The 22,547-nt window shown below is 42.7% G+C and overlaps 2 protein-coding genes across 3 annotated transcripts in view; both read right to left on the reverse strand.

Moving 5' to 3' along the window:
- Window positions 1–22,301, reverse strand: part of CLNS1A (chloride nucleotide-sensitive channel 1A) — a 36,893-nt gene extending 14,592 nt beyond the window's left edge. The window contains exons 1-2 of one of the 2 annotated variants that reach the window (XM_053561170.1): window positions 22,048–22,301; window positions 12,311–12,447 (exon numbers count right to left, since the gene is read on the reverse strand). In XM_053561170.1, the coding sequence (XP_053417145.1) occupies window positions 12,311–12,447; window positions 22,048–22,292 (382 nt within the window). In that variant the 5' untranslated portion in view covers window positions 22,293–22,301. The remainder of the gene's footprint in view (window positions 1–12,310; window positions 12,448–22,047) is intronic. The other variant, XM_053561169.1, reaches the window with a different exon arrangement.
- LOC128565003 (mitochondrial import inner membrane translocase subunit Tim10-like) lies at window positions 5,055–5,625 on the reverse strand. Its single transcript, XM_053561173.1, has 2 exons — window positions 5,517–5,625; window positions 5,055–5,455 (listed from the first exon to the last, which is right to left on the reverse strand). Exon 2 carries the CDS (start codon window positions 5,409–5,411, stop codon window positions 5,139–5,141), a length of 273 nt encoding a protein of 90 aa, XP_053417148.1. The 5' UTR covers window positions 5,412–5,455; window positions 5,517–5,625; the 3' UTR covers window positions 5,055–5,138.
- Window positions 22,302–22,547: the final 246 nt, after the last annotated feature.

Consider the following 22,547-nt stretch of genomic DNA (forward strand, 5'->3'; position numbering starts at 1 on the left):
TCTACAAAAAAAAAAAAAAAAATTAACTTAGGCAACAAATTAACAGTTTGTAGGCAAGAAAAGGTACAAATGTTTGACTCAGCGCCCGTAGCTCAAGCGGCTAAGGCCACATACACCAGAGCTGGCAGGTTCAAATCTAGCCCCGGCCTGCCAAACAATGACAACTATAACCAAAAAATAGCCAGGCACTGTGGCAAGCACCTATAGTCCCAGCTACTTGAGAGGCTGAGGCAAGAGAATCACTTAAGCCCAAGTGTTAGAGATTGCTGTGAGCTATGACTCCACAGCACTCTACCCAGGGCAATAGCTTGAGGTTCTGTCTCAAAAAAAAAAGAAAAGAAAAGAAAAGAAAAGATAAAGAAAAAAAAGAAAAGATACAAATTTTTAATAAAAACAGGCCAGAAGGCTCGACGCCTGTAACTCAAGCAGCTAAGGCGCCAGCCACATACGCCAGAGCTGACGGGTTCAAATCCAGCGTGGGCCTGCCAAACAACAATGACAACTACAACCAAAAAATAGCCAGGTGTTGTGGTGGGTGCCTGTAGTCCCAGCTACTTGGGAGGCTGAGGCAGGAGAATCACTTGAGCCCAGGAGTTGGAGGTTGCTGTGAGCTGTGATGCCACAGCACTCTACCCAGAGTGACAGCTTGAGGCTCTGTCTCAAAAAAAAAAAAAAAAAAAAAGGCCAGAAGCAGTGGCTTACATTTGTAATTTCAGCCCCTTGGGTAAGGCAGGAGGATTGCTTGAGCCCTATAGTTTGAGACCAGCCTGGGCAACAACCCCATCTCTACAAAAATATAAAAATGTTAAGTCAGGCATGGTAGCACATGCCTGTAGTGGTAACTACTTGGGAAACTGAGGCAAGACCCCTTGAACCCAGAAATTAAGGTGACAATGAGGTATGATGGCCCCACTATACTCCAGGCTGGAAAACAAAGTGAGACGTTTCTTTAAAAAAAAAAAAAAAAAAAATGGGGCAGCGCCTGTGGCTCAGTGAGTAGGGCGCCGGCCCCATATGCCGAGAGTGGCGGGTTCAGGCCCAGCCCCGGCCAAACCGCAACAAAAAAATAGCCGGGCATTGTGGCCGGTGCCTGTAGTCCCAGCTGCTGGGGAGGCTGAGGCAGGAGAATTGCGTAAGCCCAGGAGTTGGAGGTTGCTGTGAGCCGTGTGACGTCATGGCACTCTACCAAGGGCGGTACAGTGAGACTCTGTCTCTACCAAAAAAAAAAAAAATGATTTTCTAACAAGAACACTTAAGAAAATAGGCATACGTGGACATTTCTTAAGCTGATCGAAGCCATCTATGAAAAACTCACAGCTAACATCATACTGAATAGAGTAAAACTGAAAGTTTTTCCATTTAGAACTGGAACCAGACTAGGATGTCCTCTATCACCACTACTATTCAACATTGTGCTAGAAGTTCTAGTCAATGCAATCAGGTAAGAGAAGGATATAAAGGGCATCCAAAAGGGGGCAAAAGAGGTCAAACTCCTGTTCTTTGCCAACAATATGATCTTATACTCAGAAAATCCCAGACACTCAACCACAAGACTCCTGGAAGTGATCAAGAAACACAGTAATATCTCAGGGTATAAAATCAATGTCCACAAATCAGTAGCCTTTGCATAAGCCAGTAACACTCAAATTGAGAATCAAATCAAAGACACAATTACCTTCACAGTAGCTTCCAAGAAAATGAAACACTTAGAAATATACCTAACGAAAGAGGTGAAGGATCTTTTTTTTTTTTTTGTAGAGACAGAGTCTCACTGTACCGCCCTTGGGTAGAGTGCCGTGGCATCACACGGCTCACAGCAACCTCTAACTCTTGGGCTTACACAATTCTCTTGCCTCAGTCTCCCGAGCAGCTGGGACTACAGGCGCCCGCCACAACGCCCGGCTATTTTTTTGTTGCAGTTTGGCCGGGGCTGGGTTTGAACCCGCCACCCTCAGCATATGGGGCCAGCGCCCCACTCACTGAGCCACAGGTGCTGCCCAAGGTGAAGGATCTTTACAAAGAGAATTATGACACCCTAAGAAAAGAAATAGCAAAAGACATTGATAAATGGGCTGGGTGCCTATAGCTCAGTTATTAGAGCACCAGCCACATGCTCCAGGGCTGGTGGGTTTGAACCTGATCCGGGTCTGCTAAACAAAAAAGGAAAAAAAAAAAGCCAGGCATTGTGGCAGGTTACCTGTAGTCCCAGCTACTCCAAAGGTGACAAAGTAAGACTCTATTTCTCAGTAAAAAAAGACATTAATAATTGGAAGGACATATGATGCACTTGGCTGGGAAGAATCAAAAATGTTAAAATGTCTATTCTAGAGGCTGGGCATGATAGTTCACACCTGTGATCCTAGCACTCTGAGAGGCAGAGGTCGGTGGATCGCTTGCACTCAGGAGTTCAAGACCAGCCTGAGCAAGAACAAGACCCTGTTCTAAAAAATACCCAGGCATTGCGGCAGGCACCTGTAATTCCAGCTACTTGGGAGGCTGAGGCAAGAGGATTGCTTGTGCCCAAGCATTTGAAGTTGCTGTGAGCTATAACACAATGGCACTCAACCCCAGGGTGACTGAGTGAGACTCTGTCTCAAAAAAAAAATTACTGGCTCGGCGCCTGTGGCTCAAGTGGCTAAGGCGCCAGCCACATACACCTGAGCTGGCAGGTTTGAATCTAGCCTGGGCCCGCCAAACAACAATGACAGCTGCAACCAAAAAATAGCCAGGCATTGTGGCGGGCACCTGTAGTCCCAGCTACTCGGGAGGTGGAGGCAGGAGACTTGCTTGAGTCCAGGAGTTGGAGGTTGCTGTGAACTGTGATGCCACAGTACTCTACCCAGCGCGACAGCTTGAGGCTCTGTCTCAAAAAAAAAAACAAAAAAAGCTAATGGTTGGTCGGCGCCTGCGGCTCAGTGGGTAGGGAGCCAGCCCCATATACTGAGGGTGACAGGTTCAAACCCGGCCCCAGCCAGCTAAAACAGCAGTGGCAACTGCAACAAAAACAGCCGGGCATTGTGGCAGGTACCTGTAGTCCCAGGTACTCGGGAGGCTGAGGCAAGAGAATCGCCTAAGCCGAGGAGTTGAAGGTTGTGTGACACCACAGCACTCTACTGAGGGTGACAAAGTGAGACTGTCTCAAAAAAAAAAAAAAAAAAGAAGAAGCTAATGGTAAAAAAAATAATAATAATTAAAACAAAATTAAGGGCAACACCTATGGCTCAGTGAGTAGGGCGCTGGCCCCATAAACCGAGGGTGGCTGGTTCGAACCTGGCCCTGCCCAGACACAACAACAACAAAATAGCCAGGTGTTCTGGTGGGTGCCTGTAGTCCCAACTATTAGGTCCTGGCTAAGGCAAGAGAATCACCTAAGCCTAGGTGTTGGAGGTTGCTGTGAGCTATGACACCACAGCACTCTACCAAGGGCAATAAAGTGAGACTCTGTCTAAAAAAAATAAATAAATAATAATAATAATTAAAAATAAATACAAAAAAAAAAAAAAGTTAATGGTGTCTGTGGTGGTCCAGCCTTAGTATTATCCACTACAGGAATGATTCTGTGGGTCACAACCCGAATGACCCTTTCACAGGGGACATCTAATATCAGATATTTACATTACGATTCATAACAGTAGGAAAAATTATAGTTATGAAGTAGCAACGAAAATAATTTTATGGTTGTGGGTCGCTACAACATGAGGAACTGTATTAAAGGGTTGCGGCATTAGGAAGGTTGAGAACCACTGCACTACAGCTTCATGAAACCTGGTTAACTGATTACAGCAGACATCAACTGCAACCGATTAGATCACACTATGAAGATGCTTGTGATGAAGGAGCTTAGATCAGTCAACAGTCATAGGCCAACAGTCATAGGTGATGAAGGAGCTTAGATCGGCCAACAGTCATAGGCCATAGGTCTTCTCTTGTAAGACCACACTCAAAAACATGTCACACAAACACCACACTGTTCTAACTACAGAAGCTGGACTTGGAAATTCTCTGTCATCCACCATATTTCCCAACCTTGCACCAACTGACCATTACTTCTTCTGGGCTTTGAATCACTTCTTGCTAGGAAAAATATTGTTTTCAACAAGCTGTAAAAAACGCTTTCGTGATTTTATAGCCACTTCCTACTCAGGCTTCTTTGCTGCTGGGATAAACCAGCTACTGGTTGAAAATAGCAAAACTGTTGTTGACAGTTTAGGTGCATACTATGATCAACTGCACTGCTTCTTGTTTGAGATACAATAAACTAAACTTCTGATTTAAAACAGGACATTTCAAGGCTGGGGGCAGTGGCTCACACCAGTAATCCTAGACCTCTGGGAGGCTGACGCGAGTGGATTGTCCTGAGCTCACAGGTTTGAGACCAGCCTGAGCAAGAGTGAGACCCTGTCTCTAAAAACAGCTGAGCATTGTGGCAGGTGCCTGTAGTCCCAGCTACTTGGGAGGCTGAAGCAAGAGGATCACTTGAGCCCAAGAGTTGAGGATTGCTGTGAGTTATGATGCCATTGCACTCTAGAGGACGACAAAGTGAAACTGTCTCAAAAAAAAAAAAATAAAATTGTTATGCAGCCTTAAAGAAAGATGGAGACTTTACCTCTTTCATGTTTACATGGATGGAGCTGGAACATATTCTTCTTAGTAAAGTATCTCAAGAATGGAAGAAAAAGTATCCAATGTACTCAGCCCTACTATGAAACTAATGTATGGCTTTCATATGAAAGCTATAACCCAGTTATAACCTAAGAATATGGGGAAGGGGGAGAAAGAGGGTAGGGAGGGGGGAGGATGGGCAGAGGGAGGGTGATTGGTGGGATTACACCTGCGGTGCATCTTACAAGGGTACATTTGAAACTTAGTAAATGTAGAATATAAGTGTCTTTTTTTTTTTAGGTGTCAACTAACTTGTTTTAACATATATATACACATACACACACATACAGTCACATTCAATTGTGACAAACACCTGTTCTTCAACCAGGAGATAGCTCTACCACACTCCAGGCTCCTGGAGACTTTCTAGAGAGAGCCTAAGGCTGGCAGTCTTCACAGATGAAACCCAAGCTGGGGCACTTTTATTAAAGTAAGAAGCAGCAGGGTGCTCCCTGAGCCGCATACTATCTGGGTCCTCATGCTGGTCCAGAGCTCTGCTGCACCCTCTTCATCAGCTCTTCATCCTGCATAGACAATTGTGTCAACTTTTTGCCCATCCGCTCATGGATGTCTAGGTACTTGGAGACATATCGGTCAAGACACACAGACTCGCCCTTAGACAGCTCTGTTTCTTTGTAGTGGGGAGGCACGCACTTCCGGTGGCAGGCATTGGTCATTCGGTTGTACATATCAGCCATCATCTCCACCTCCAGTTCCGCAGCCAGCTGTTGAGCCCTGAGCGGATCCATCTCAGCCAGGCACCGTGGAAAGGATCTGCTCTGGCCTCCTAATCCTCTGAGATGGCGACACCATCATCAAGGTCACACTGAAGTCAGATGTCACGGGTCATTCACCACTGCCTGGGACAGTTCACAATGCCTACAAAGCAACCCCAACTTCGGGCATGTACTATAATCTAAACCTGTGCGCAGGCCGGCAAGAGCGGAAGCACGTCAGAATATAAATGTCTTAACACAATAACTAAGAAAATGCCAGGAAGGCTATGTTAACCAGTGTGATGAAAGTGTGTCAAACGGTCTATAAAACCAGTGTACGATGCCCCATGATCGCATTAATGTACACAGCTATGATTTAATTCAAAAAAAAAAAAAAAAAAAGTTGAGAGAGGACGTTGGAATTCATACCAAAACAAAATAAAGGAAGCTTTAAACTCATACAAAGCAGGAGCTATTATGCTTGCGTTAGAAGCTTTGGACATTGCTAAGTAAGAAGTAGCATTTTTCATCAGTATCTCAGATAATCTATCAAGCAATAAATAATGTTAATGCTAAAAAAAATAAATTGGACATTTCATATTTAATTACATCATAAATTCCCAGAAACACGAAGTATACTGATTCAAATCTCTAAGGGTACCTTTACAAAGAGAAAGACAACAGTTAAACACAAGAGGAAAATACATATCCACAACAAATTTTAAATACGAATATACAGAAAACAAAAGGCAAACGTACACAAATGTTCAAATTATTTTACTGTGGTAAAATTTTGCTTAACAAACTACCGCTAAAGGCTGGGCACGGTGGCTCATGCCTGTAATCCTGGCATAGCACTCTAGGAGGCTGAGGCTGGTGGACTGCTTGAGCTCACAGGTTTGAGACCAGCCTGAGCAAAAAGCGAGACTCCGTGTCTACTAAAAATAGAAAAAACTGAGGCAAAAGGATTGCCTGAGCCCAAGACTTGGAGGTTGCTGTGAGCTATGACACTACAGCACTCTAGGGCAACAGCTTGAGACTCTATCTCAAAAAAAAAAAAAAAAAAAACTACTGCAAGTAGGTCAATATTACATTGATTATTATCAAAGACTGCTTTTTTTTTTAAGAGACAAGAGTCTCACTTTGTTGCCCTCGGTAGAGTGCCATGGTGTCACAGCTCACAGCAACCTCTAGCTCTTAGGCTTAAGTGATTCTCTTGCCTCAGCCTCCCAAGTACCTGGGACTACAAGCGCCCGCCACAACGCCCAGCTATTTTTTGTTGCAGTTTGGCCAGAGCCGGGTTTGAACCCACCACCCTGGGTATATGGGGCGCCCTACTCACTGAGCTACAGGCGCTGCCCAAGGAGTACTTTTTTTTTTTTCCCCAGTTTTTGGCCGGGGCTGGGTTTGAACCCTCCACCTCTGGCATATGGGGCCAGCGAAATTCAGATAGTGGACAGTTTCAGAACTCCAGCACGACTCAATCCAAATAAGACATCCCCCAGACACATCATAATCAATTTCACTAAAGTTAATATGAAGGAGAAAATTCTGAAAGCTGCCAAACGAAAGAAAACCATTACCTATAAGGGGAAGAATATCAGAATAACTGTAGATGTCTCTGCTGAAACCTTTCAAGCTAGAAGAGGATGGTCATCGACTTTTAATCTCCTAAAACAAAATAACTATCAACCCAGGATCCTGTACCCAGCTAAACTGAGCTTCATTTATGACGGAGAAATTAAATACTTCAACGAATTCACATGTTGAAGAAATTTGCCACAACTAAACCAGCTCTCCAGGACATTCTTAGACCTATCCTCCATAAAGACCAGCGTAATTCTCCACTACAAAAATGAACCCACCCAAAAAATTTTTGATCAAATTCCAACTTCTAGACTTGCAAAAGGATTAAAAATGTCCACGGGTCTCTCGAAAGGCTTATCAATACTCTCAATTAATGTGAATGGTTTAAATTGTCCTCTAAAGAGGCATAGGTTGGCGGACTGGATACAAAAACTCAAGCCAGATATCTGCATCCAAGAATAGCATTTTTTTTTTTTTTGTAGAGACAGAGTCTCACTTTATGGCCCTCAGTAGAGTGCTCTGTCCTCACACAGCTCACAGCAATCTCCAACTCCTGGGCTTAAGCGATTCTCTTGCCTCAGCCTCCCGAGTGGCTGGGACTACAGGCGCCCACCACAACGCCCGGCTATTTTTTGGTTGCAGTTTGGCCGGGGCTGGGTTTGAACCCGCCACCCTCAGTATATGGGGCCGGCGCCTTACCGACTGAGCCACAGGTGCCGCCCCCAAGAAGCGCATCTTACATTAAAGGACAGATATAGACTCAAGGTGAAGGGATGGTCATCTATATTCCAGGCAAATGGAAAGCAGAAAAAAGCAGGCGTTGCAATCCTGTTCGCAGACGCAATAGGCTTTAAACCAACCAAAATAATTAAGGATAAGGATGGACACTTCATATTTGTTAAAGGTAATACTCAATATGATGAGATCTCAATTATTAATATTTATGTACCCAACCACAACGCACCTCAATTTATAAGAGAAACTCTAACAGACATGAGCAACTCAATTTCCTCCACTTCCATGGTAGTTGGAGATTTTAACACCCCTTTAGCAGTCCTGGATAGATCCTCGAAAAAGAAGCTAAGCAAAGAAATTTTAGATTTACACTCAACCATTCAACATCTGGACTTAACAGACATCTACAGAACATTTCATCCCAAAAAAACTGAATACACATTCTTCTCATCAGCTCACAGAACATACTCCAAAATCGACCATATCCTAGGCCACAAATCTAACCTCAGCAAATTTAAAAAAATAGAAATTATTCCTTGCATCTTCTCAGACCATCATGGAATAAAAGCTGAACTCAATAACAACAGGATACCCATACAAAATCATGGAAGCTAAACAACCTTATGCTGAAGGATACATGGGTTATAGAAGAGATTAAGAAGGAAATCACCATATTTTTGGAACAAAACAACAATCGAGACACGAATTACCAGAACCTCTGGGATACTGCAAAGGCAGTCCTAAGAGGGAAATTTATAGCACTGCAAGCCTTCCTCAAGAAAACGGAAAGAGAGGAAGTCAATAACTTAATGGAACATCTCAAGCAACTGGAGAAAGAAGAACACTTCAACCCCAAACCCAGCAGAAGAAAAGAAATAACCAAAATCAGTGCAGACTTAAATGAAATTGAAAACAAAAGAATTATACAACAGATCAATAAATCCAAAAGCTGGTTTTTTGAAAAGATCAATAAAATAGATAAACCTTTGGCCAACCTAACCAGGAAAAAAAAGAATAAAATCTCTAATTTCATCAATCAGAAATGGTAATGATGAAATAACAACAGACCCCTCAGAAATTCAAAAAATCCTTAACGAATACTACAAGAAACTCTACTCTCACAAATATGAAAATCTGAAAGAAATCGACCAATACCTGGAAGCACGCCACCTACCAAGACTTAGCCAGAACGAAGTGGAAATGTTGAACAGGCCTATATCAAGGTCTGAAAAAGCATCAACTATACAAAATCTCCCTAAAAAGAAAAGCCCAGGACCAGATGGCTTTACGTCAGAATTCTACCAAACATTTAAAGAAGAACTAGTACCTATACTACTAAACCTCTTCCAAAATATAGAAAAAGAAGGAATATTACCCAACACATTCTACGAAGCAAACATCACCTTGATCCCCAAACCAGGGAAAGACCCAACAAGAAAAGAAAATTATAGACCAATATCACTAATGAATATAGATGCTAAAATACTCAATAAGATCCTAACAAACAGAATCCAACAACACATCAAAAAAAATTATACACCATGACCAAGTCGGATTTATCCCAGGGTTTCAAGGCTGGTTCAATATACGTAAATCTATAAACGTAATTCAACACATAAACAAACTTAAAACTAAAGACCATATGATTCTTTCAATTGATGCAGAAAAAGCTTTTGATAATATCCATCATCCCTTCATGATCAGAGCACTTAAGAAAATTGGTATAGAAGGGACATTTCTTAAACTAATAGAGGCCATCTACAGCAAACCCACAGTCAATATCGTATTGAATGGAGTTAAATTGAAATCATTTCCACTTAGATCAGGAACCAGGCAAGGTTGCCCATTGTCTCCATTGCTCTTTAACATTGTAATGGAAGTTTTAGCCATTGCAATTAGGGAAGAAAAGGCGATCAAGGGAATCCACATAGGGTCAGAAGAGATCAAACTTTCACTCTTCATAGATGATATGATCATATATCTGGAAAACACTAGGGATTCTATTACAAAACTTTTAGAAGTGATCAAGGAATAAAGCAATGTCTCAGTCTACAAAATCAACACCCATAAATCGGTAGCCTTTATATATACCAACAATAACCAAGCCGAAAAAACAGTCAAGGACTCTATTCCTTTCACAGTAGTGCCAAAGAAGATGAAATATTTGGGAGTATACCTAACAAAGGACGTGAAAGATCTCTACAAAGAGAACTATGAAACTCTAAGAAATAGCCGAAGATGTTAACAGATGGAAAAACATACCATGCTCATGGCTGGGAAGAATCAACATTGTTAAAATGTCCATACTGCCCAAAGCAATATATAATTTTAATGCAATTCCTATTAAAGCTCCATTGTCATACTTTAAAGATCTTGAAAAATAATACTTCGTTTTATATGGAATCAGAAAAAACCTTGAATAGCCAAAACATTACTGAGCAATAAAAACAAAGCAGGAGGAATCACGCTACCAGACCTGAGACTGTACTATAAATCCATAGTGATCAAAACAGCATGGTACTGGCACAAAAGCAGAGAAGTAGATGTCTGGAACAGAATAGAGAACCAAGAGATGGATCCAGCTACTTACCATTATATGATCTTTGACAAGCCAATTAAAAACATTCAGTGGGGAAAAGATTCCCTATTTAACAAATGGTGCTGGGTGAACTGGCTGGCAACCTGTAGAAGATTAAAACTGGACCCACACCTTTCACCATTAACTAAGACAGACTCTCACTGGATAAAAGATTTAAACTTAAGACATGAAACTATAAAAATACTTGAAGAAAGTGCAGGGAAAACTCTTGAAGGAATTGGCCTGGGTGAATATTTTATGAGGAGGACTCCCCAGGCAATTGAAGCAGTATCAAAAATACACTACTGGAACCTGATCAAACTAAAAAACTTCTGCACAGCCAAGAACATAGTGAGTAAAGCAAGCAGACAGCCCTCAGAATGGGAGAAAATATTTGCAGGTTATACCTCCGATAAACGTCTAATAACCAGAATCCACAGAGAACTCAAACGTATTAACAAGAAAAGAACACATGACCCCATCTCAGGGTGGGCAAGGGACTTGAAGAGAAACTTCTCTAAAGAAGACCGACGCAAGATCTGCAAACACATGAAAAAAAGCTCATCATCCTTAATCATCAGAGAAATGCAAAGCAAAACTACTCTGAGATATCACCTAACCCCAGTAAGAGTAGCCCACATAACAAAATTCCAAAACCAGAAATGTTGGCGTGGATGTGGAGGAAAGGGCACACTTTTACACTGCTGGTGGGAATGCCCACTAATACGTTCCTTCTGGAAGGATGTTTGGAGAATACTTAGAGACCTAAAAATAGACCTGCCATTCGATCCTGTAATTCCTTTACTAGGTTTATACCCAGAAGACCAAAAATCACAATATAACAAAGACATCTGTACCAGAATGTTTATTGCAGCCCAATTCATAATTGCTAAGTCATGGAAGAAGCCCAAGTGCCCATCAACCCACGAATGGACTAGCAAATTGTGGTACATGTACACCATGGAATATTATGCAGCCTTAAAGAAAGATGGAGACTTTACCTCTTCCATGTTTACATGGATGGAGCTGGAACATATTCTTCTTAGCAAAGTATCTCAGGAATGGAAGAAAAAAATATCCAATGTACTCAGCCCTACTATGAAGCTAAATTATAGCTTTCACATGAAGACTATAACCCAACTATAGCACAGGGTTTGGTGGAGAGAGAGTAATGGGTGGGGCCACATCTATGGTGCATCTTAGACTGGGTACAGGTGATTGCACTAATGTACACAGCTATGATTTAACAATAAAAAAAAAAAAGAAAGAAATACACCTTCAAAAATAAATCCCAAAAAAAAAAAAAAAAAAGTTTTAATTTTTTTTTTTTTTTGCAGACAGTCTCACTCTGCTGCCATCATTCTGGGTAGAGCGCTATGGCATCATCACTCACAGAAACCTCAGACTCCTGAGAATAAAGGCACTGGGACTTCAGGTGCCCAGCTAATTTTTCTGTTTTCAGTAAAGACAAGGTCTGCTTCTGTTGCCCGGGCTGGAGCGCAGGGGCAGGATTGTAGCTCACTGCAGCCTAGAACTCCAGGGCTCAAGCAATCCCCGCACCTGAGTTTCCTAAGCGGCTACTCACTACATTACCTGAGCTGGTCTTGAACTCACGGCCTCAAGTGTTCTTCCACCTCAGCTTCCCAAGGCATTGAGATTAAGGTGTGAGCTACGACCCAACCAAAGACTGCTTTTTCTTTCTTTTTTTTTTTTTTGTTTTCTTGAGACAGAGTCTCATTATGTTGCCCTTGGTAGAGTGCCATGGCATCTCAGCTCACAGCAACCTCAAACTCTTGGGCTTAGGTGATTCTCTTGCTTCAGCCTCCCAAGTAGCTAGGACTACAGGCGCCCGCCACAACGCCCTGCTATTTTTTGGTTGCAGTTGTCATTGTTGTTTAGTGGGCCCGAGCTGGGCTCAAACCTGCCAGCCCTGGGGTACGTGGCCGGCCTACAGGCACCAAGCCCAAAGACTGCTTTTTCAAATATAATTTGCTATCAAAGGAAGCATTAGATTAAATTACACCATACATACCTCCACATTTGGCATTTACCATAACATACAAATGCTCTCGTGGATAGGCATTTAGGTCCCTGGATACAGCATGTAAACTAATGGTGGGGTACTCCAGTGAGAATCCCAATCCGGAGCCATCTAACCAAGACAGGCGGCTGAAAAACACATTTTTAATAGAAATTATTAAATTTTATTTTTAGAAATTAAATCCTAATTTTATATCCCAAAGTTTATAAAGGTTCAGCTTAGACACTTATGCATGTGAAAAAATTCAAGCTTGGTGTTCAGAAATATTCCTAAAATAAGAAAATTCAGTAACAGTAATTACATTTTCTTTAAGACCAATTCTCTTATGATTTCTTTTCCTCCACCTATAAATTTGAATATATTTGAAATTTAATTTTCCTAAGTCACACGTATATTTCTATGGTTTTTACGCTATTCTTATTTGGAATGTCTTCAGGTGCACTCCTTGTTTGTGCAAATCTTCATCTAATTAAGTCCCAATTCCTCTATGAGTCTTCCCTTCAACTATTACAGTCCATAATGATCTTCCTTTTTCTTTTCTTTTGGTTTTGTTTTTTGTTTTTGTTTTTGTTTTGAGACAGAGTCTCAGTATGTCGTCCTGGGTAGAGTGCTGTAGCGTCACAGCTCACAGCAACCTCAAACTCTATTTTTTGGTTGCAGTTGTCACTGCTGTTTAGCTGGCCAGGGCTGGTTTCGAACCTGCCACCCTCGGTGCATGTGGCTGGAGCCCTAACCACTGTGCTACGGGTGCCAAGCCATGATCTTCCTTTTTCTCAACTGCATTCATACTTTATGATCATGGATTTTTTTTTTTTTTTTTTGAGACAGAGCTGCAAGCTATCCCCCTGGGTAGAGTGCCGTGGCAACTGCCAGCTCCTAGGCTCAAGTGATTCTCCTGCCTCAGCCTCCCAAGTAGCTGGGATGATAGGCGCCCGCCACAACACCTGGCTATTTTTTAGTTGCAGCCATCATTGTTGTTTGGCAGACCCAGGATGGATTCGAACCCACCAGCTCAGGTGTATGTGGATGGTGCCTTACCCGCTTGAGCCACAGGCGCTGAGCCTATGGTCATGGATCTTATATGTACCCTTACAGAATGTGCTGTTTGACAAGAGAATCTGTCATATTCGTTTACTTAACATTTTTTTTTCTTTTTTAGTCAGAGTCTTACTATGTCATTCTTGGTAGCGTGCCATGGAGTTCCAGCTCACAGCAACCTCAAACTCCTGGGCCCAAGTGATTCTCCTGCCTCAGCTTCCCAAAGTGGCTGGGACTACAGGCACCTGCCACAAGGCCTGGCCATGTTTTTTTTTTGTTTTTTTTTTTTTGGTTGTAGTTGTCATTGTTGTTTGGCAGGCCCGGGCTGGGTTCGAGCCCGCCAGCTCTGGTGTATGTGGCTGGTGCCATAGCCGCTGAGCTAGAGGCGCCAAGTCCGAGTCCTTTTACTTATCATTCTTTAAAACCATTAGCATCGTACTCAGTAGGTAAGTATGCAATAAATACTTGGTAATCATTCATTTCTCCACTAATCCTACATTAAGTGACATACATATGAAATGGTTATAATCATAAGCACCACAAGTTAGGAAATAATTATCACGTTGAGAGCAGACTCTATGAAGCTTTTCATTTATTCTACAGCTTGAAGAGAACGTCACAGATAAGCCAGATGTAATTTCCCCTCAAAATGCGGTCAAATGTAAATATTTTATAGGTATAAGAAAGGAGATGTATCACCAAAATATGTTGAGTTCTGAACAGGGGCTGCACAATTTTTTGACAATACTTCACCCACCTAGAACTATACCACATAGCAGGAAAAAAGCAAAAAGATCTTGAAGTAGTCACAGAAAATGTTAATGCAATCAAAGTTAAGGCAATACACTGGTTGCCTAGGGAAGGAACTAGAAAATGCCTATAAATAGGTACCAGTTTCTTTTTGGGATGATAAAAACACTCTAAAATTGATTATGGTGATGGCTGCACAACTCTGTAAACAAACTGAATTGTATATTTTAAATGGGTAAATTATATGTTATGTGAATTACTTCAATAAAGCTGTTATTAAAAAAAAAAAAAAAAAAAAGGCTTGGTGCTTGGTGCCTGTAGCTCAAGTGGCTAAGGCACCAGGCACATACACCTGAGCTGGGGGGTTTGAATCCAGCCCAGGCCCGCCAAACAACAATGATGGCTGCAACCAAAAAATAGGCAGGCATTGTGGCGGGCGCCTGTAGTCCTGGCTACTTGGGAGGCTGAGGCAGGAGAATCTCTTGAGCCCAGGAGTTTGAGGTTGCTGTGAGCTATGATGCCATACTCTACCCAGGGCAACAGCTTGAGGCTCTGTCTCCAAAAAAAAAAAAAAAAAAGTTGGGGTAGGGCGCTGACCCAATATGCTGGAGGTGGCGGGTTCAAACCCAGCCCCAGCCAAAAAAAAGAAGTTAGGGCAGTGCCTGTGGCTCAAAGGAGTAGGGCGCCAGCCCCATATACTGAAGGTGGTGGGTTCAAATATGACCCCAGCCAAAAACTGTGAAAAAAGAAAAACAAAAAAGTTAATGCAATAATACCTTGTATCATTCTATTTTCTTTCTTCTTTTTTTTTATTTTTTAAAGAGACAGGGTCTCACTCTGTTGCCCGAAGCTTATTACCTCAAATTCTTAGATTCAAGTGATTATCCTGCCTCAGCCCCCTGAGTAGCAGGTGCTAAAAGTACTTGCTATCATATCTGGCTAATTTTTTAAATTTTTTGGTAGAGACTATATTGCCCAAGCTCGTCTTAAATCCCTGGACTCAAGTGATCCTCTTGCCTCAGTCTCCCAAAGTGCTGGAATTAAGACGCATGGTGTGTACTGTTCTGTTTTCTACACAATTTTAATAAGGCTGGCCATCTAATTTCTAAACAGGCCAACAGCAAAATTGTAATAGGAGAATCTAGGACTCCCTTGGGTAAGAACAATGATAGTATGACAGTCTGAGATCATTCACATTCAGTGTAAAGGGATGATGAACTTTACCCTTCAGTCCTCCAAAGGAAACCAATGTCTAATAGCACAATAACAAGTGTATATAACACAAGACCCTCCAGGATCAAAAGAATTTTCTTCTTTTTTTTTTCAGTGCACAAAGCCAGCACCAGCTTTATTTCTGCCTCTCCCAAACATCTGAGGCTCCTACCTTCCCCCACTCCAAGCAGGACCACCTCGACCTTCTGACAGACCATAAGAAAAGTGCCTCTGGGGGACATCAAAAGCATTTTCAAAAGCAAGAACAGGCCGGCACAGTGGTTCACACCTGTTATCGCTGCACTCTGGGAGGCTGAGGCAGGCAGATCACCTGAGCTCATGAGTTCAAGACCAGCCTGAGCCAGAGTGAGATCCCCGTCTCTAAAAAATAGCCAGGCGTTATGGCAGGAGCCTGTAGTCCCAGCTACTTGGGAGGCTAAGACAAAAGAATAGCTCGAGCCCAAGAGTTTGAGGTTGCTGTGAGCTAAGATGCCACAACACTCTACTGGGGTGACAAAGTGAGACTTTCTTAAAAAAAAAAAAAGCAAAAACCGAGTATGATAACTGTATATACAACTCTGTAAATACACTAAAATGTATTAAATTGTATACCTAAAGCCAAAGGAAGAAAATAATCACTGTCATTAACAAAGATGCCCACCTAACATGCTTACTAAAAAGAGAAAAAAAGGAAAACTGGGGAGGCTTAAAAGTGATAAATTTTAAAGTGCTGAAAGTGATAAAAGCTCTAGAAATTATTTTCCAGAATGATTCATTTCCACTGATTCCAAAGAAACATTTTATGATCTAAGTAGAATGTGTGCTGTATGTACTTTTCCTGTTTACTGCTTTCCTTTCAATGTGGAAATAAAATAGTATTCAAGTATCACCAGTATCCTGCTAAAGCTGTAATATTTTGAAGCAAATAAACTGCCGTTTTCTTACCTCAAAAATCTCCTGGCATTATCACAATTCAGAAAGGACTATTCCAAGTTTGGGTGTTCAAATAATTTCAAATATTCAGAGCCACAAAATTTTAATGACGCAAGAGGAAGATGGAAAAACTAAAATCTAAACACTAATTCAGTCCCTATCAAATTATAGCTTTACTTTAAAAAGCACATAATAATTACTTTGTAGTTCCTTACAACTGTTGACAGAGCAAAAATGCTGCCTCAGCATAGCATTTCCTATATAGCGCTCATGAATCTCATACATGAATTTGTTTTATGCACTCTACAGAACAGAAGCAAGTTCCACACTTAAAAGCAATATTTACTGTAATCATTAAATTCTGATTTTTACTCTTTTTATATATTCTTAAAAAAAAAAAAAAAAAAAAAGCCCTCCAAAATGAAAAATATCTAATTAACTACACCAAGTCCTGAAGAGACCATGAGTTTAAAAGGAAAGAGGAAGCTAATACATGTTTGCGTGCTGGACATAACCACAAGACTGGGGAGGTGCCTGTGGCTCAATGAGCAGGACGCCAGCCCCATATACCGAGGGTAGCGGGTTCGAGCCTGGCCCCGGCCCCGGCCAAACTGCAACAAAAACATAGCCGAGCGTTGTGGCGGGCACCTGTAGTCCCAGCTACTCGGGAGGCTGAGGCAGAAGAATCGCCTAGGCCCAGGAGTTGGAGGTTGCTGTGAGCTGTGTGACGCCACGGCACTCTACCAAGGGCGAAACTCTGTCTCTACAGAAAATGAAACTCTGTCTCTACAAAAAAAAAAAAAAAAAAAAACACAAAATTGATTCTACCTAACAAAATCAAATATTTTGACCTGGTTGTTTGTCTGAACAACATTAATCTGAAATTAAAAAAAAAAAAAAAAACAGAATGCTAGTAAAACATTTCAAGAAATGTCTTGCTAGGCTTGGCACCCATAAGTCAATAGTTAGGGTGCTGGCCACATACATGGGGGCTGACAGGTTCAAACCTGGCCCGTGCCTGCTAACCAACAATGACAACTACAACAACAACAAATAATAGCCAGGTGTTGTGGTGGCCCCCTATAGTCCCAGCTACTTGGGAGGCTAAGGCAAGAGAACGGCTTAAACCCAAGAGTTTGAGGTTGCTTTGAGCTGTGATGTCACAGCACTCTACGGACAGTGACCTCTGCCTCAGAAAAAAAAAGAAAGAAAGAAACATCCTGCTAAACTATAATTCTTTAATACAAATATGACCAGTATCTTTTATTCCAGGTATGGGGTGAAAAACAGGCCATGAAGGTAAGAGGCATCTTGAATTTGGATGACGTAATTATTTGGTTTAAAATTAATTTTGGGGCTTGGCGCCTGTAGCTCAAGCGGCTAAGGTACCAGCCACATACACCAGAGCTGGCGGGCTGGAATCCAGCCCAAACAGCAATGATGACTATAACCAAAAAATAGCTGGGCGTTGTGGTGGGCACCTGTAGTCCCAGCTACTTGGGAGGCTGAGGCAAGAGAATTGCTTAAACCCAGGAGTTGGAGGTTGCTGTGAGCTGTGATGGCACAGCACTCTACCCAGGGTGACAGCTTGAGACTCTGTCTCAAAAAAAAAAAAAAAATTAGGCTCGGTGCCTGTGGCTCAAATGGCTAAGGCACCAGGCACATACACCTGAGCTGGCGGGTTCAAATCCAGCCCGGAGCCCACCAAACAACAATGACGGCTGCAACCAAAAAATAGCCAGGCGTTGTGGTGTGTGCCTGTAGTCCTAGCTACTTGGGAGGCGGAGGCAGGAGAATCACTTGAGCCCAGGAGTTGGGAGGTTGTTGTGAGCTGTGATGCCATAGCACTCTAGGGTGACAGCTTGAGGCTCTGTCTCAAAAAGAAAAAATTAATTTTGGAATGAGTCACAAAACCCCCATTATTTCTATGCTTAAATTACCTATTTTAATTCAATCACCTATTTTATTTTTATCCTGGTTTTTATCTTTTTTTATTGAGACAGAGTCTCACTTTGTCACCCTTGGTAGAGTGCTGTGGCAACCTCAAACTCTTGGGCTAAGTGATTCTCTTTATCTCAGCCTCCCTAGTAGCTGGGACTATAGGCACCCACCACAACGCCCATGAATTTTTTTTTTGTTTAGCAGGCCCAGGCCCAAACCCACTAGCCCCGGAGCATGTAGCCAGCACCATAATCATTGAGCTACGGGCACCCAGACTATTTTATCCTGTTTTAAACTACCTATTTTATATTATTCATGCCTCTGTGCCTTCCTTATTTAAAAAAAATGTCAACTTCCTATGGAAACTAAGCTCTGAAAATAAGCCTAAAAATTCTAAATCTCTCAATACACACCTCAGAAGCTAAACCAAATTTACCTAAAACCAAACCTAAAACTATCCCTCTTCACCTGAAACCCTATAATAGATTCCCCATAGTGTAAGGCGTTTTAGCAAAGCTCATGGATCTCTTCCTCTTCAGCTCTATTATCTCTTTCTAGTGGCCCTCATTCCCATAGAGAAAGAATTGCTCTGCAGTCCCAGCTACTCGGGAGGCTGAGGCAAGAGAATCGCTTAAGCCCAGGAGTTGGAGGTTGCTGTGAGCTGTGTGAGGCCACGGCACTCTACCGAGGGCCATAAAGTGAGACTCTGTCTCCACAAAAAAAAAAAAAAAAAGAATTGATAGATCCTGTGCGTCTATCTATAAAATATGCATATACATATATAGCCTAGCACTCTTGTCTCTGAACATCCCATTTTTTCAAATTAGAATATTTCTCTGTAGCTTTCTACTCCATTCATCTGGTGTTAGCCGTTTGTCACATCTCCAAAAAGCCTTGCCAGTTTGTTGAGACTTTAATATCACCATGAATTGGAAATGCTAGGTAGGAAGGAACATAAAGGAGGAAGAGACCAAAGAGGCAAAGCTAAGCATGAGTAAAGAAGGATGAACAGAACTGTCCAAGCACTAGTAGCACTTTGTTCTTCACATGGACAGTAAATACACAGGTGTTGGTTTTTTAATTTAATTCATTCATTCATTCGAGACAGAGTCTGTCTTTGTCACCCTCAGTAGAGTGCCATGGCAGCATAGCTCAGAACAACCTCAAAATCTTGGGCTCAAGTGATTCTCTTGCCTCAGTCTCCCAAGTAGCTGGGACTATAGGCGCCCACCACAACACCCAAATATTTTTCGAGACAAGGGTCGTGCTTTTGCTCAGGCGGGTCTCAAACGCCTGAGCTCAAGCAATCCACCCGTCTCAGCCTCCATAGTGCTAGGATTACAGGCATGAGCCACCTTGGCCAGTCCTCTGGTGTTGGTTTAATTATAATTCATACGTATACTACTTAAGATTCTTCCATACAAACATAATGTACATTCTTTTTTGTATGTACATTTTGCAGTTTTTGGCCAGGGCTGAGTTTGAACCCGCCACCTCCAGCATATGGGGCCAGCACCCCACCCCATTGAGCCACAGGCACCGCCCACAAAAAAAAATCTTAAAGAAGAAACAGAAACTTGATAGTGAAAAGCTAAAATAAAAATTTTTTTGAAAATAGTTAAAAATGGGGTGGTGCCTGTGGCTCAGTGAATAGGGCACTGGCCCCATGTGCCAAGGGTGGCGGGTTCAAGCCCAGCCCCAGCCAGGCTGCAATGGAAAAATGGCCGGGTGTTGTGGCGGGCGCCTGTAGTCCCAGCTGCTTGGGAGGCTGAGGCAGGAGAATCACGTGGGCCCAAGAGTTGGAGGTTGCTGTGAGCCATGTGACGTCATGGCACTCTACCCAAGGGCGGTACAGTGAGACTCTGTCTCTACAAAAAAAAAAAAAAGAAAGAAAGAAAATAGTTAAAGAAGAATAGTTTAAGAAGAGTTACAGCCCGGGCACGGTGGCTCATGCCTGTAATCCTAGCACTGTGGGAAGCCAAGGAGGGTGGATTACCTGAGCTGACAATTTCCAGACCACTTCTCTAAAAAAATAGCAGGGCGTTATGGCGGGTGCCTATAATCCCAGCTCCTTGGGAGACTGAGACAAGAGTAGGAGGTTGTTGTGAGGTCTGACTTGGTACTCATATCGAGGGTGACGAAGTGAGACTCTGTCTCAAAAAAAAAAAAAAAAGAAGAGTTATACTTCCTGAGTGTGATAAATGTGTTTATACAGAATATTCTTGTTCTTCCAAGATACATGCTAAAGTATTTAAAGATAACATGAAAACATGCCTGCAGTTCTCAAATGACTCAGAAAAATGACACACAAATGTGACAAAATGTTAATGAATCTTTGTGAAGATTTATTTATATTATTAATTAGTAATATTTGCAACTTCCCTATAGATATCACATTTTTCAGAATGCAAAAACAAATATAAGACTAACCTCAAAGAGAGTTATAATATAGAAAGAAAGTCAGTATATAGAGATGCACCGAAGAAAAAAGGATTGTGTAGAAGCCAGGAGTGCATCCACGCTCCATCCTATATCACTTGAAAAGAAATGGCTTTCTCCAAGATCATCAAAGACCTCCTTGTCAGTACCCAATAGATGCTCTTCAGATTTTATTTAACTGTTCTTTTGTCCTCTTTTCTCCAGTCTCTGCTTCAGTGACCCACCTCTTAATGTAGGTGTATCCCAAGATTCTATTCTTGGTCTTTTTCTTTTCTGGGTTATCTAATCCTTTCCCATTAGTATATGCTTACACTTACTCTAATGGCTTTCAAATGTGTATCTTCAACGCCACTCTCCCCAGACACACACTGATATGTCCAATTACTCCACACATGTCCTGACCAAGTTCACTATCTGCCCCTCACTCCAATCTTGTTTTTCTTCCCATCCACATTTCCTATCTCAGTGACTGGCCAAAAGCCCAAGATTTGCTCAAGGTCTAAATTTCTCTCAAAAGCAAGGATTCTTTGCAGATTTTTGTACTCTAAACTCTATGTAGGCAGATTTTGGCCTCCATGACCTTCTTCTACTGATGTCATGCAAGGATTTTGTAAATGTAATTAATGTTTCTAAGCAGTTGACAGTAACATAGGGACATTATCCAGGATTATATAGGTGGGCCCAATGTAAAGCACGTGAGTTCTTAAAAGTAGAGAATTTTCTCTGCCTGAAGACAGAACTGACTTACCCCAAAGGGGAAGCCAGAGAGATCTGATGAACAGGAAGAATTCAATGTATTATTGTTGGCTTGAAAGTGAAGGGGATCACACTTCAAGCAAACAGGGACCCCAGATCTACAACTGCAATATTTAAAGCATGTCTGCCCGACTATAAAAATATTAAATACAAAGTGCGACCAAATAAAAGGGCAATTCCTTTCAAGATCCCGAAACAGGAGTCAGGTCGCTTTGGATATGAACCCAGCCTACGCTGGGCTGAGGATTCCTCTTCCCACTCACACCTAAATAAGAAAACCTATACTCCTTAATCAAACTGTCAAGTCCTCCACGGTCAGCTCTGAACCTACAAGTCCTACACAGGGGAACGCCTCCTCCGGAAAAGCAAGGCACATCGAAGACTAACTCAGGATGTGGAACGAGCAATGTATGTCCCAGACCAACAATAAACAAGCACGTTAAAAAGCACAATATGCGAGGGGAAATTCCAGGCGGAAGATAGACAAATGCTCCAGGGACAGGGACGCTAGAATCACCAAGTCTTCCACCCGAGGCTACGCAGAGCACGCGCCGCTCGCAGGAGCCCCCGCGGTGGCGCCTTGCCCCACTCCTTCGCACCGCCTGCGCCAGCGAGCAGGACCCCAAGGCGCAGGCCAGCGCCCGGGACAGGAACCCTACCTCTCGGCGATGTAAAGGGTACCGGTGCCGAGGCCCTTCCCGTTCAGCACAGCCTCGGTGTCTGGCTGCTGCTGCCGGAGCCCCTCGGCAGGCCCTGGCGGAGGAAAGCTTTTGAGGAAGCTCATAGTGGCAGGGAATGCAGCAACCCAGGACCGGAGGGAGCCGGGACACAGCAATCCCACGCCGCGGCCGCACTGGAAGCTGTGGCAATCACCCCGGAAGGACAACCGAGCGCCATCGACCATAGAGACGAGACATTCTAGGAAAGGCGCGCGGAGGTCTGCGGAGGGCCGGCCAGCCTCGTCACGTGACAACCTCCCCCAAGTCCTCGCCCGGTCTAAGGCTCGCTTGGGTTTCCAATAACCGAGCGTTCTCTGGGACGTCTACTTCAAGGTCGTCACAGCAACCTTGACAACCAGCACAAAAGAGGAAACGGAGACCTGAGACATGAGTCCCTTGTGTGAGGGTGTACATGAAGTAGAAGTCAGAAGGCTCGACTT

Source organism: Nycticebus coucang, chromosome 14 (assembly GCF_027406575.1).
Source record: "Nycticebus coucang isolate mNycCou1 chromosome 14, mNycCou1.pri, whole genome shotgun sequence".
NCBI classification, from domain to species: domain Eukaryota; kingdom Metazoa; phylum Chordata; class Mammalia; order Primates; family Lorisidae; genus Nycticebus; species Nycticebus coucang.

What these genes read in the sequence shown, in the direction of transcription:
- LOC128565003 (XM_053561173.1), bottom strand. Translation starts at nt 5,411, where the DNA reads ATGGATCCGCTCAGGGCTCAACAGCTGGCTGCGGAACTGGAGGTGGAG.